Source organism: Tachysurus vachellii, chromosome 21 (assembly GCF_030014155.1).
Source record: "Tachysurus vachellii isolate PV-2020 chromosome 21, HZAU_Pvac_v1, whole genome shotgun sequence".
NCBI lineage: Eukaryota > Metazoa > Chordata > Actinopteri > Siluriformes > Bagridae > Tachysurus > Tachysurus vachellii.
The window spans coordinates 5,217,604-5,232,603 of NC_083480.1; the positions used below are offsets into that span (position 1 = coordinate 5,217,604).

Sequence of the window (15,000 nt, forward strand, 5' to 3'; positions counted from 1 at the left end):
ATCAAATCAGTGCTATCGCAGCCCAGAAGCAGCTTTTTCTCATTTGTCATCTTATCTCTCCGTCACTTTCAGGTTCTGTCAGCAGAACACGTGACTACATTATGTAACAATACGTGGCGTTGTTTATGTGAAAACCAATAGAACCAAAAATGCAATGTGTGTAGAAATGTGTATGAAATCCAAGATCACTCAGGACACACCCAGGTTTAATTATGTTCCTGTAGAAGTTCTGACTCGCTGATTTAAATCTTTAATTTAATTATTATATATAAGAAACATTTTCCGAAACACTTACTCTTTTTTTTTTTTTTTTTTCTTCAGGAAACTGAGAACTATTTCGATTATTCCAAGCTGACGCGTGTTGGCCCAGAGGTTGCCATGCAAGCTGCAGAAATGCTGATGGGAGACTTCAGGATGCTGAGCTGCCAGGATATTAAATGGGCGCTGAATTGCCTCAAAGGACACTATGCAATCACCCGCAAGGTAGCGCTCGCGTCCGTCTGTCCGTCAGGTTCTTGTATTACTCAGGCATGCTCTAGAGCAGTGTGTGATTCCGGTTTGTTCCGGTCTGTTCCAGGCCTTATATGAAGCCCTTAAGAAGTGGCAAGAAAACTCTACTGACCCCTCAGGGAAGAGGAAGAAGAGGAAAGAGCCAAACGAACGAGCCTTCATCGAATTCAAGTTTGAGCAGGGTGACTACTTTGACATTTCTCTTCTCTGTTTGTGAGGTGCTTTGAGGAAACCCTTCACATGGTCAAATCCTCAACACTATGCAGTCTACAGGAGTTTCCCAAATTAATAAATGTTTTATCTTTACCTACAATTCAGACAGAACAAGATGGATAACAGTCCAGTTATGACAGAAAACAGAGTAAATATCATCCAAATCCACCAAGAGATGTTCTGACCATCGAAATACAATTTTTAGCTACTTATGATAAAATCAGCATTAAAGAATTAATTAAAGAGAAGTGACTTTTAAAATTTTGAGTATCAAGTATGGCTGTAATGGTTAGTTGAAATAATAATGATGTGTTGGAAACGTTGTTCACCTAACAAACACATGTTAAAACTCCTGTCCATCACATCATATGTACTTGTTGAACGTCTCTTTCCAGATTTATCTCCTCTTTACTGTTATAATCAGCTCCTCTCTTCTGTTCTGTGACGTCTTTCCACTAGATGTTGATGTGAGTCTGTGTGGATTTGTGTTCATTCAGCTACAAGAGCATTAGTGAGATCAGACACTGATGGTGTAAGAGTGAGGAGGTCTGGGGTTCAGTCGGTGTTCAGTGGGGTTGAGTCAGAGTCAGGGCTCAGTGCAGGACACTCAAGGTCTTCTACTCCAACCTTCTCACACCATGTCTTCATGGAGCTCTGTGCTTTGTGCACAGGTTCATTGTCATGCTGGAACAGTGTCTGAGTTCCAGTGAAGGGAAAATATAATGTTAGAACATACAGAGACGTTCGATACAGTCGTGTGCTTCCAACAGTTTGGAGAAGATATGAATTATGGGTGTGACGGTCAGGGTGCACATACCTTTGGTCGTGTAGCATATTAGACCTCTGTTTGTGTTGAATGCTACAAATTCTTCTTCATACTTCCCAGGTTCCTTCAAACTAGAAAGGAAAATGTTCTTTCTAGAGAAAAACCGGAGATGGTGCCGGAGCGTCGACATGCCTCTCGATTCGTCTCTAACGAAAGAGCTTCAGTTTTATGAGCAGAAAGCAAAGGAAATGGCTGAGGTACTTTTAAAAGTTCTTTATTTTTTTTTAAAAAAGCGCACATTTTACTTTTACTTTTATTTTCATTTATTCATTCATTCATTCATCTTCTACCGCTTATCCGAACTACTTCGGGTCACGGGGAGCCTGTGCCTATTATTTTCATTTATCACTGACATTAAAATTCTGTGAAAGATTATGTTTATTGTGGGCTGTTTGTCAGGATCTCATGATGTACAGAGCACTGCCTTATTTAAAAAAAGATTTTGTGTATTTAACTCTTCCTGGAAACCAAACGGAGGACGAATGAAACAGTTGGTGGGAGAATTTTAATATTTAGTTTTAAAGGTTTGAACATTTTGAGCTTGTGTTTGTGTTTGCTTTCAGCACGAAGATTTCCTGCTGGCGCTGCAGGTCAATGAGGAGCAGTATCAAAAGGTAGGCTTGTCACTAAACAATCAATACATTCCTAGTGATTTCTTAACCAATACTCCTTTAACATATCTGTACATACTCTGAAGATTTCATGGTTATTGTTGTACATATAATGTTCTATAATTCTATTTTATTAGACATATTGTACTGTCTAAACAGCTGAGCTAATTCAAACCCAGATTTTACTATAAAGCTGAGTGAGAGAGCAGCAATTATCATGATTTATTTATTTTTTATTATACAACTGACACATACTAATCTTCTGCACATACGACCCGCCGTAGCTTTATTTATTGTTCTACATATAGTTACATATTTATCTGCAATTGTTCCTTTGTACAAAATGTTTTCCTATTTGCACTTTTGCTAGAAGATAAGCAGTTTGTTGTGATGTACATCTACTATACAATGACAGTTCTTTCTTTCTTGCCTGTCTGACTGCCTGTCATTTCATTTCTCTTATGTTTATGATTACTTCGGTGTATGTTTGTGAGGTGCTTTGAGGAAACCCTTCACATGGTCAAATCCTCAGCACTATGCAGTCTACAGGAGTTTCCCAAATTAATTATGTTATGAATTGTAGGTAAAAACAAATGTTTTTGTTTTTACCTACAATTCAGACATAAGATGGATAACAGTCCAGTTATGACAGAAAACAGAGTAAATATCATCCAAATCCACCAAGAGATGTTCTGACCACCGAAATACAATTTTTAGCTACTTATGATAAAATCAGCATTAAAGAATTAATTAAAGAGAAGTGACTTTTAGAATTTTGAGTATCAAGTATGGCTGTAATGGTTAGTTGAAATAATATTGATCTTTCTTTCTTTCTGTCTGTCTGTCTGTCTGTCTGTCTGTGAGCTGTTTGGATATCAAGTACTTATTGAACTATTTAGTATATTAGCTTCTAGTGTTCACGCCTGTACTGCACTTTAAAACTGTTTGTACTCAACTGTTTGTCATTTGTGGCCGTGCACGTTTCAGGACGGTCAGCTGATCGAGTGTGGCTGCTGCTGTGGGGAGTTTGCCTTCGAGGAGATGACCCAGTGTAGTGACGGCCATCTCTTCTGTAAGGAGTGCCTGGTGAAGTACGCTCAGGAGGCCGTGTTCGGATCAGGACGGGTAAGTCTTCTACCATCTGTCATCACAGTACCCACAGATCTCCAAATATCAGCTGATCTCTTAAACTTCAGGCATGTTTCATTATGATGTCAGATTATATTCTAGATAATATTATGTTATTAGGTCAGAAGGTGTGTTAGAAACAGGTCAGGCGCAGCACATAAATTAAGACTAATAATAAATGGATTAAAAGGTTTAATGGGAGAGAGACAGACAGACAGAGGGACAGAGACAGACAGACAGAGGGAGAGAGACAGACAGACAGAGGGAGAGAGACAGACAGACAGAGGGAGAGAGACAGACAGACAGAGGGAGAGAGACAGACAGACAGAGGGAGAGAGACAGACAGACAGACAGAGGGAGAGAGACAGACAGACAGACAGAGGGAGAGAGACAGACAGACAGACAGAGGGAGAGAGACAGAGGGAGGGAGGGAGGCAGGGACCCAGACAGACAGAGGGAGGGAGAGACAGACAGACAGAGGGAGGGAGAGACAGACAGACAGAGGGAGGGAGAGACCGAGACAGACAGACAGAGGGAGAGACCCAGACAGACAGACAGACAGAGAGAGAGACCGAGACAGACAGACAGAGGGAGAGACCCAGACAGACAGACAGAGGGAGAGACCCAGACAGACAGACAGACAGACAGACAGAGGGAGAGACCCAGACAGACAGACAGAGGGAGAGACCCAGACAGACAGACAGACAGACAGACAGAGGGAGAGACCGAGACAGACAGACAAGACAGACAGAGGGAGAGACCGAGACAGACAGACAGAGGGAGAGACCGAGACAGACAGACAGAGGGAGAGACCGAGACAGACAGACAGACAGACAGGTTTACGACAGTTAAGCTAGAACATGACTGACGCTGTCAAAACATTGAGAGATCACCTTCAGGCTCTGTGTAATCCCTGGGTTTTTTATTTATTTATTTATTTTGGTAAAAGTGCTTTTGACAGCTGATCTTAAATTTTTCACTTTCAAGCTCAGTCTTGACTTGTATCAAAAATGAAACCTCTTCTTTTGCTATCGGACTCTGCATTAATTGAGTCTGTGAATAAAACACTAATTACCTTTCACATTGCCCTCTTCAGGGTGAATTCTCGTGAATTTCCCAGGTAGCGACAGCATTTAACCGCTAGCATGTTGCGTGTTTTACAGTCGGAGCTGAGCTGCATGGAGGGCAGCTGTACCTGCTCCTTCCCCACCAGTGAGCTGGAGAAAGTCTTACCAGAGAACATCCTGTGTAAATACTACGAGCGGCAAGCTGAGGAGGCCGTGGCCGCTACCTGTGCGGACGAGCTGGTCAGGTGTCCGTTCTGTAACTTCCCTGCTCTCCTGGACAAAGACGTTTCTCTATTCAGCTGTCCCAATCCCCGCTGCAGAAAGGTCAGTGTACAACTTTTCCCCTTTTTCGAATGCACGTGATGATAAAAATTGAGCACGTGTCCTGACGCCTTTGAGCAAAACCGATCATGCGCCTAAAACATGCGTCTGGTTGTTCAGAATACACACATCTTTATTATATTGGTGTAGACCAGGACAGATATGTGTTTCCATGGACCGACCTGAGTACTGAAAATTACTGTAGCAGAACAGATTTTATGTATATAAAAAAAATAGTTGTAATTCATCAGCTCTAGTTTTCTGAACATGATGATAACCCATACGTGAACAGAATACCATTTACATCTTCAAAACACTGTGTAACCTGAATGAGTTCAATCACACCTGACTCGAATGTCCCGTTGCACAGGTTGGTGGAATTTGTTTGAGAGAAAAGTAGGTCACGTGCATCTTCTCTCTGTTTACAATGCCATGTCACAGTGACTGTAGCCTGTAGTGTCACGTGCACCCGAACCAGTGTTGTGGGGTTTTTTATTTACCAGAGACAGTTTGAGCCCCAACAAGATCACTTACCTCAGCACCTTTAAAGTTGTTCAGTCAAACTTCTTTAATTGTTTTTATTTCTATTTCAACTGAACCATCTCTTCCAGGGTGGATGTTTTTATTACGTTTATTTGCATTGGGCTATGATGAGGTAAAAGTCTTACACTTAATGAAGGTCATCAGAATCAGGTTTATTGGCCAAGTGTGTTGACACACACAAGGATTTTGGTTCCAGCTGTTTGTGACTCTCAGAAGTACAGACATAAATAACACTATACTATACAAACTATACAAGACAATGCAGACGATGAGATACAATATAGACAGAATGAGTATTAAATATGAATATAGAATATGACTGATCAGTTATGTACATAAAGTGTGGGAGTGCAAATAACAATATTGTGCAATATTATGCTTTTTGTACAACATGCAGTAGTGTGTGTAATATATACAGATGATGTGATGACTGACAGTCCTGATAATGCAGTACTTATTATAAGAAGCATGGAATATAATTATGGTGAGTTGTTAATCAGGGTGATAAGGGGCCTGGGGAAAGAAACTGTTCCTGTGTCTGGCAGTTTTAGTAAGCAAAGCTCTGTAGTGCTGCCAGAAGGGAGGAGCTGAAAGAGGTTGTGTCCAGGGTGTGAAGGGTCAGTAGTGATTTTTCCTGCCCGGTTTCTGGTTCTTGTGTCGTACAAGTGCTGGAGAGTGGGCAGGGGGGCCCCAATTATTTTTTCTGCTGTTTTTACTGTGTGTTGCAGTCTGTTTCTGTCCTGTTTTGTTGCTGCACCAAACCAGATGGTGATGGATGTGCACAGGACAGATTCAATGACTGCAGTGTAGAACAGCAGTGTTGAGGGGTCTTTCCTAAAGTCCACTATCATCTCCACAGTACTGAGGGTGTTTAGCTCTAATCTGTTCTGACTGCACCATAGCACCATCCGCTTCACCTCCTGCCGGTATGCAGACTCATCGCCGTCTTGGATGAGACCGATGAGCGTAGTATCATCAGCAAATTTCAGGAGTTTAACAGTTTGATCACTTGCAGTGCAGTCATTAGTGTACAGGGAGAATAGAGGTGGGGAGAGGACACATCCCTGTGGAACGCCAGTGCTGATTGTCCGAATTCTGGAGGTGACACCTCTCAGTCTCACCTATTGTTTCCTGTCTGTCAGAAATCTGGTGATCCACTGACAGATGGAAGGGGGTATAGTGAGCCTTAGGAGTTTGGAGTGGAGAATTTCCGGAATTATTGTATTAAAGGCCGAACTGAAGTCGACAAACAGAATCCGGGCGTATGTCCCTGGGTGTTGCAGAATGTAGTGCAGTCCAATGTTGACTGCGTCGTCCACTGACCTGTTTGCACGATAGGCAAACTGTAGGGGATCTAGCATCTGTTCTGTTTCAGTCTTTAGGTGGGCCAATACCAGCTGTTCAAAGGTCTTCATGACGACAGATGTCAGAGCGACAGGCCTGTAGTCATTCAGTCCAGTGATGGAGGGTTTCTTGGGAACCAGGATGATTGTGGAGTGTTTAAAGCAGGAGGGGACTTCACACAGCTCCAGTGATCTGTTGAAGATATGGGTGAAGATAGGAGCCAGTTGATCAGCACGTGCTTTGAGACAGGAGGGGGAGACCCCGTCTGGGCCGGGAGGTTGGATGGGAGGTGTGATGTTGTTCTCAAACCTGCAGTAGAAGGTGTTGAGGTCGTCATCCAGGTCTTTGTTTGCTTCAGTGGCCTTTCCACACTGAGGCAGGGTTGTTATCTGAAAACCTGCTTTTCAGCTTTTCAGAGTAGCTTCTTTTGGCTATTCTGATCTCCTTTGTCATTAGGTTCCTGGTCTGCTAAATGCAGAGTTTTGTCCTCCCCTCTGTAGGCATCTTCCTTGGCTAAACTCATAAACGTGAACTACGAGAAAGGGTTAACAAAGGACAGTCATCATTATTGAGGACTTTGCACTTTGTGGTTTCCTGATCAACCCTCAGCGATTTTCACGAAAAAGCGTTTAGAAAAATAAGAGATGTGGAGGGAGCGAGTGTTTGTAGTGTGTTAGAGTGAACATGAAAACAGGAAAAACTGTTGTTTTAAGGATATTTGTATGTATATCTTATATAATATAATCTCTTTATATATAACATGTATATGTAAACTTATAAATATTTATCATTTATGGTAATTGTCAAGTTGCTGAAATGTAAGAAAAATAACTAACGTATGCACTTCATCTCTGTACATTATACTGCTCACGTCTTTAATTTGGATTACAATTTAACAAGTTATATAACAAACACACACGCACACTGACACACACACAGACACAGACTACAGTCATGTCTTTGGACTGGGGGGGAACTGGAGTTCTCAGGGAAAAGCCCAAAGCACAAGTAGAACATGTAAACTCCACACACACAGGGCACACAGGGAGGAGGCTGGAATTGAACCCTCAGCCCTAGAGGTGTTGTTGGGGTGAGTGTGTGTGTGAGTGTGTGTGTGACACACACTGTGAGTGTCTGAGTGTGTGTGTGTGTGCGAGTGTGTGTGTGTGTGTGCGAGTGTGTGTGTGTGTGTGTGTGTGTGTGTGTGTGTGTGTGTGTGTGTGCGAGTGTGTGTGTGCGAGTGTGTGTGTGTGTGCGAGTGCGAGTGTGTGTGTGTGTGCTGAGTGTGTGTGTGTGCGAGTGTGTGTGTGTGCGAGTGTGTGTGTGTGTGCGAGTGTGTGTGCGAGTGTGTGTGTGCGAGTGTGTGTGCGAGTGTGTGTGCGAGTGTGTGTGCGAGTGTGTGTGTGTGTGTGTGCGAGTGTGTGTGTGTGTGTGCGAGTGTGTGTGTGTGTGTGTGCGAGTGTGTGTGTGTGTGTGCGAGTGTGTGTGTGTGTGCGAGTGTGTGTGTGTGTGCGAGTGTGTGTGTGTGTGTGCGAGTGTGTGTGTGTGTGCGAGTGTGTGTGTGTGTGCGAGTGTGTGTGTGTGTGCGCGAGTGTGTGTGTGTGTGTGCGCGCGAGTGTGTGTGTGTGTGTGTGCGCGCGAGTGTGTGTGTGTGTGTGTGTGTGCGCGAGTGTGTGTGTGTGTGTGTGCGCGAGTGTGTGTGTGTGTGTGTGCGCGCGAGTGTGTGTGTGTGTGTGTGCGCGCGAGTGTGTGTGTGTGTGCGCGAGTGTGTGTGTGTGTGCGCGAGTGTGTGTGTGTGCGCGAGTGTGTGTGTGTGTGTGCGAGTGTGTGTGTGTGTGTGTGCGAGTGTGTGTGTGTGCGCGAGTGTGTGTGTGTGTGCGCGAGTGTGTGTGTGTGCGCGAGTGTGTGTGTGTGTGTGCGCGAGTGTGTGTGTGTGTGTGTGCGCGAGTGTGTGTGTGTGTGCGCGAGTGTGTGTGTGCGCGAGTGTGTGTGTGCGCGCGAGCGTGCGTGTGCGCGAGCGTGTGTGTGATTTTGGGTGGCCTGGGGGAGTTGTTGTCTGGTATGTACCAGGCAGTGATAGGAGGTAAGCAGCTGTCTCTTTATCAGTGACTCGTCTGCAACACACAATGCTGGGAAGCAGGGAGTTCTAATGCCTTCTCATTTGTCCTCCCACTCCATTACTTTCTCTCCTTTTATTTTTCATGTGAACGTCTCCATGGCAATCTTTTTTAGTACATACATTTGCCCACTGGATGGCAGTATTGTTCCATCATGAAGGTGAACGTAGCCACAACCTGCACCACAGCTGCCTCTGATTACACACTTCCTCCCCCAGTCATCCACTCCAACCCCTCCAGTAACTTCACCCCCAGAGGAGAAGAGCGAGTGAGTGAGTGAGAGAGGAAGGGAGAGCAGGAAAAAATGAGACATCCTCCATCAGCGTAGTCCTTGGCCAACTTCTCGTGGTCGATTTAGTGTTATCAGGCCTGGCCTCCATTTTGTTGCTCTTTTAGTCTCTTCCTCTTCTGCATGTCACAGGACAGAGTAAGAGGAAATGGAGAGCAACAGGGTGGCTTGAATTTCATCTCCTGACCACTTTCTCTTCCTTTTTCCTTGCCTTTTCTGTCCACATTGTGCCATTTGTTTCAGGAGCATCAAGTGCGATGAACTACAGTGAGCTGTTCGGTTCCATCTGACTCATATCCTTTCAATGACTTTTTTTATTTCCACCAAAAATATGCAAACTGTACGGATAAGCAGATCTGAATGTCTTCCTTGAAGCTTCAGTATTTCAGCTACACATTCTCTTATTAAACCTTTTAATATGATCTCATTCCCTCTATCAGGGGAGGAGGCTGATATTCTTTCCTCCCAGAAGGCTTGTTTATCAGTGGGATGAGCGTCTCACACTTTACTCACCCCACAGGAGTTGTACTTAGACAGGTAAACCCGAACCTTCCCCTTGTACACCTTCCTGTTCCTGAACTCTCTTTTTGTGCAGCCGATGAAAGATAGTTATATAACTGACACACTTTCATTGCCTATAGACCCACCTCTTTTCATCCATTCAGCCTCTGATTGGTCAGTGGTAGAGACTTCAGAATTTGAAATGCCTTGCAGTTCATGTTTGCCCTAGATATTTTTTTATTTTTTTATTTATTTTTTTACTTTTTCCTTTTGTCTTTGGATGTTATACACACACGTGTTGGATTTTTGTACACAGTTAAAATGGTTCTTTTGTACTTTGTGTCCTGTTCACTGAAAGTTCAATCTGCCGTAAGGTTCTGTATCACACCTTCTAAAGGTTTCACCAAAGCACCCTTAAAGTCTCTAAATTTAAACTTGTTTTAAGTAAAAACAAAATCGGACTTTTCTAGTTAAGACACTGCAGTGAAACGAGACGCTGCCTGGAGAAAATATGTGAGGTCACATGCTTTTCAGTCGCAACACCGAAAAAGCTAAAGCTAAACTAGAGCCGTGTCTTTACTGTTTTTATCCTGTCTTTCCTTTTAAGGCAACAGTGTCTGGTTCTGAAGGTTGATGATGAGATCTTGTTGAGACATGTTACATAATCTGTGTTGCCCCAGTAATTCATGAACAATGGAAGCCCAGCCCAGTTCAACACACCCCATTTCACGATAAAATACACCTTCAGTTTCATATTCTGTCATCTACTATTTAGCCGGTGATGTGTGTGTGTGTGTGGTGTGTGCAGTATCCCCCAGGCTGCTACAGGCCAGCACTTTTTACAGAGTGAGAGAGTCGACTGCAGCGGCAGCAGTTCCCCAATCAGACGCGCCGTTAATGTCTTCTTCTGCCATATAAGGTCTGATGCTGCTGCCTCCTTTTTGCTGGCTGGGGGGGGGACACCACAGAAGAGCAGAGACAGCATGCTTTTGCACGCTGAGCAATTTTAATGCACTGCATAGATTCATTTCAGGCTGCCAGACTTAAAAAAGCCTGTTATAAGCAGACACGTCGACTTCACATGAGCCGTTTCCATGTACGACTGGTCAGATTGGTGAGACCTACAATCAAGGTCATGATTCCATCAGCCTGAGCAGCCTGAACAATGCTTTATCAGTAACTGCTTTGGTACATGCTGAGGCCAGATGCCTGATCTTTACACACAGGAACACGTAACTGAAACAGTAGCCGGACACATCGTGTCTCCAGATAAAGGTTTTGTCGGTCTATCTGTTTTCTCCTGGTCTGTAAAAATCTGACAAATCTGACTTTTGAAAACTAGAGAAATTGCCACATGCACACATCCTGTGTGGTCGAGACAGCTCTTTTCACTTTGATGCCTTGGGAGGGTCGACTCCTCATAAACGCTACTTAGTCTTTTCACTTTGACATTACACCCTTATCTTTCCTGGCAGCGCTTGGTTTGAGTCACGATTAGAAAATTTGCCATGCTGTATTCCTTAACATGCCAGTCTAAAACAGCCCAGTAGTTTTCCCACTCCAATCTGTGAGATTTCTTGTCAGCGAGACAAATTTGAAGTTTTTTCGACGAAGCCAGACAAATATATTAAGCTAATGGGTCACCAGTAGCTGGAAAAAATCCGTTTCAGAGCCCAAACATAAACATTCAGTGTGTGGAATTTGGTACGGCTTGGCTGACCAGGAAATGAGAAAAGTTGATGAGTTTTGCCGCCGCCCAACCCCGTTACCTAACACACTCTTGAACCATCTAGGAAGTGCCTGTACAGCTTAGAGGTGTGTTTCTTCATCAACGTGATGTCACAGCTGTATTTTTAGTCATGCTATATAAATGAAGGTGTCAGAACGTTAATGACTCTCAGACAGTCAGCCAGGCGTGGTGTAGTGTGGTGTAGGAACCTCTTCATACTTCTGCAATGCACAGTTGCTGGGCAGATCACACACTACTCTCTCTGTACTTTACCCTCAGACACTGATCATTCAGTTATTCAATGAATAATGCTATTTTTGGGAACCTTGCCCATGCTTAACATTATTTAACCTAACCTTTTGAAACAGTATGGTTACATGGATCATACCAGGTTAATAGAACTGAACTGACACTTAAGGGTTAGAATCTCCTGGCTGGCTACATAGCATGATACCTACACTCAATATCATTAGCCAACAAATCATTCCTTTCCAGTTTTGCTCATAGTCTATGCAGAGTTTAAGGTTTGAAAGGAATTCAGAGTGTAATAAGAGAGTCAATCTTGAGTTTGTATCATTCATTTATTCATTCATTCATTCATTCAGATTCACTCATTTATCTTCTTCACCCACGTTATCCTGCTCAGGACGGCCGTGGATCAAGCGTGTACCTGAGGTACACTGGGAAACCTGTTCAGCAAGTCAGTTACAGGGCATTATACACACTTACAGGGCATTATACACACTTACAGGGCATTATACACACCCAAAGGCAGTGTAGCATAGTCTACTGATGTACTAGCTTGATACAGGGAGGTGGGAACAAACATGTGATCCTCAACCAAAGCCATGTGGATATGTAAAGAACCTGCAAAAGAACTGCGATCTACTAAACCCAGGTTTAGATCAGGGATACAGACTTGCACTTGTGACCTATACATGGCAGTGAGGTAAAAAGTAAGTGTTTCTTGCTTTCAGAATAACATGGCGACTACTCCCTACTCAGCTAAAAGTAGGTTTTTTTAAGGAAGTATCAAAAAATAGAAGCCACATACACTTTCTTCTACTTTCTTCTACATACACCATGAACGGAAACGCTTTGTACATACAAAGAGGAAATGACTCAGAAAGAAAGCCAGCATGGGTTTAAAGGCATGAAAGGTAAAGCTAAACTCCAGTAGTAATTAAAAAGATAATAAATCCAGGTTATTATTGAAAGGCTGTCAGTGAGGCAGTGAGTCTCAAGATGCTTTCTGTCTCCTGTCTTCTTTTTAGTTTTAGTGTGTTAGCTTGTCCTCCCTCCATTGCTGTATTGTTGATCTCCAGCAGGGGGCGATCCGTCATCGATTTACTGCTGGACTGAACTTACCCCACCCATCTCTTTCCTCTGTCTGCCTGGCCATTGTCCCAGTCAGTAGAGAAAAGGCAGATGCTCAGTAATGTAACTGCTTTACTTTAATTGTTTAGTCAGTTTCATTTTTAAAGCCAGCTACACCACATTAAACCAGTGATTAATGTTCCTGTGTGTATAAACACAGAGAGTTGACGAATCCAACCGAGTAACCATGTGCTCATATGTCCATTTTTCCTTCGCTCGGTATTCACGTGCGGTTTCTTTACACAGGTACAGAAAGACATTAAGCTGTTCTAGAGATTCCCAAGCTGTCACATGTGATGAGATTAGACTTTGCAACCTTCTTTAAATATTGATGTCTACAGCATTTATTTAAGGGGAGCGGTTACCAGGCAACACAGCACAGGGACTGATGGGCCTTCATTGTGGGGTGTGTGTAGGAGAAAGAAGCTGGTGCTGCTTAAATGTGTGTTATAAGTGTGTGCTCTTGCTCAGATAAACGTGCAGCTGAGAATATGTTGAAGAAGCTGAACTATAACGGCGAACGTCTTCACTCGTACGTCCTGCAGTAAGACGGCACGTGTGAACGAACCGAGTCTCTGCGTATATACGTTATTTTATCAGCGCCCCTTTTTCACACACTTGTGTTTGCAGAGCTTCATTGAGAGGCAGGGACAGATGTCCTTTGCAGTCAGCTGAAAGGCAAAGCTTTGTGGGCAAGCATGACTAAAATGGAACAGATGAAAACTCGGTCTCTAGGCAACCTCGAGGACGAGTGTAGTCAGACCGTTGCTTCTCTCGCTGCACAACTGAACTCGGGGGTTTGAGCTTTGTTTAAGCATTTGCTGTACTCTGATTCTCCTAATGCTTACACGCAAGCCAACACCAGTCCTCTGGTATTGTTTCTTTTGTCTGAACATGTCAAGTCGTTGCCTGACTGCCACTGGATTCCATTCTTATGGATACTGGACGTGTTTGTTTACTGTGTTAACGCGTTTCTGTGCTTTTATCCCATAGGGTTCTCCTTTAATGGCCTAGGACTCCTAGGATATTAAATACAAAAGAGTAAAGCTCAGACACAATGCTGGGAACCTGAGTCGTTTCCTCAGGCACAAACAAAACTCTACTGTTCTACCGAAACAGTGGTAACACAGCTGGCCAGCTCGCCTTTATATAACGTGTACGTATTTAGCGGATGACTTTAACCCAGAGGTTTGTTTGTGTCTCCTTTCCTCAGGAGAGCTGCCGGAAGTGCCACGTGCTGTGGAAGGAGCATGCAGGAAAGACATGCGAGCAGGTGCTGGAGAGGGATGAGATCCGGCTCCGGGTGGCTTTGTAAGTGCCTGTCTGGAAAAGAAAAAAAAAAAAACTCATCCATTATATTCAATAATTCAGCATGGATTATGAAGCTCTCCCACTGGTGCTAATGCACTACCAAGAATATCAGACTTTTTTACCTTCCTTCGGACCCCTGAAAAGGCCGTTTCGAATATCATACTCCTTCACACCACCATTTTAGATAGATTTAGTGCTACCAATTGGTAAAGCATAAAAATGACTTGGATAAATATGTTCAGGCTCAAATGGCCGCTCACTTCCTGGTCTGGTCAGGATGTGTAAAAACATGGCTTCCTTCCTGAGTCTGGTTAGAGGAAACAGCAGGGCCAGGGACAGCTTATCCTGTTTACCTTGCATGCTTGACACCTTTTCTTTCCTTCACTTAAAGGAAGTACACAAACAGGGTGACTAAACCGCACATTCTTTTATTAGCAGATGGTTATCACACAGATCAGAGATGGTTTGCATGACAGATGGTTTTTTGGTGTTTTTGTAAACTCACCTGTGCTTGTGTTCACCTCTTGTGCTGCAGTGAGGAAAGGATGACCGCAGCCCGTGTCCGGAAGTGCCATAAGTGTGCCACGGGTCTCGTCAAGTCAGAGGGCTGCAACCGAATGTCGTGCCGCTGTGGTGCTTTCATGTGCTACCTCTGCCGTGAGCCCATCAACGGCTACAACCACTTCTGCCAGCATGCCCGCTCGCCTGGTGCCCCCTGCCGCCAGTGCAAGAAGTGTTCCCTGTGGACAGACCCCACGGTAATGCCCCATGTCCAGTTTTCAAAGACAGATAATCAAGACTCTCTCTCTATCTATCACACACACAAACACCAACACCACCATTTTCCACAGACAATTTACTCATCAGTAAATACCACTTTAGTTCCTGCAAAGATTACTGAGTGTCGTCAGTGACTCAAGCTCCTTTTGTCACTATGGCAACTCAATTTATTTTCTTGAATTACTATGGTTTTTATGGTAATTGCAACCAAATAAAATTTTAGAAAGCTTGCTTTGTTCAGCATAAGCATTGTTTAAGATATAAATTTTATTGTATTTTAATTTGAACGTTACAATCGAAAAAAAAATAATAAATCCCCTTTGCTAATGCTAC

General features: G+C 43.6%; 1 protein-coding gene across 5 annotated transcripts in view; it reads left to right on the forward strand.

The window, feature by feature from the left end:
• rnf216 (ring finger protein 216) overlaps positions 1–15,000 on the forward strand; it is a 25,278-nt gene that overhangs the window by 7,673 nt on the left and 2,605 nt on the right. For all 5 annotated transcript variants that reach the window (XM_060896873.1, XM_060896874.1, XM_060896875.1 and 2 more), the window contains 8 exons: positions 322–483; positions 578–692; positions 1,610–1,746; positions 2,113–2,163; positions 3,148–3,285; positions 4,452–4,679; positions 13,790–13,887; positions 14,423–14,645. In XM_060896873.1, the coding sequence (XP_060752856.1) occupies positions 322–483; positions 578–692; positions 1,610–1,746; positions 2,113–2,163; positions 3,148–3,285; positions 4,452–4,679; positions 13,790–13,887; positions 14,423–14,645 (1,152 nt within the window). The remainder of the gene's footprint in view (positions 1–321; positions 484–577; positions 693–1,609; positions 1,747–2,112; positions 2,164–3,147; positions 3,286–4,451; positions 4,680–13,789; positions 13,888–14,422; positions 14,646–15,000) is intronic.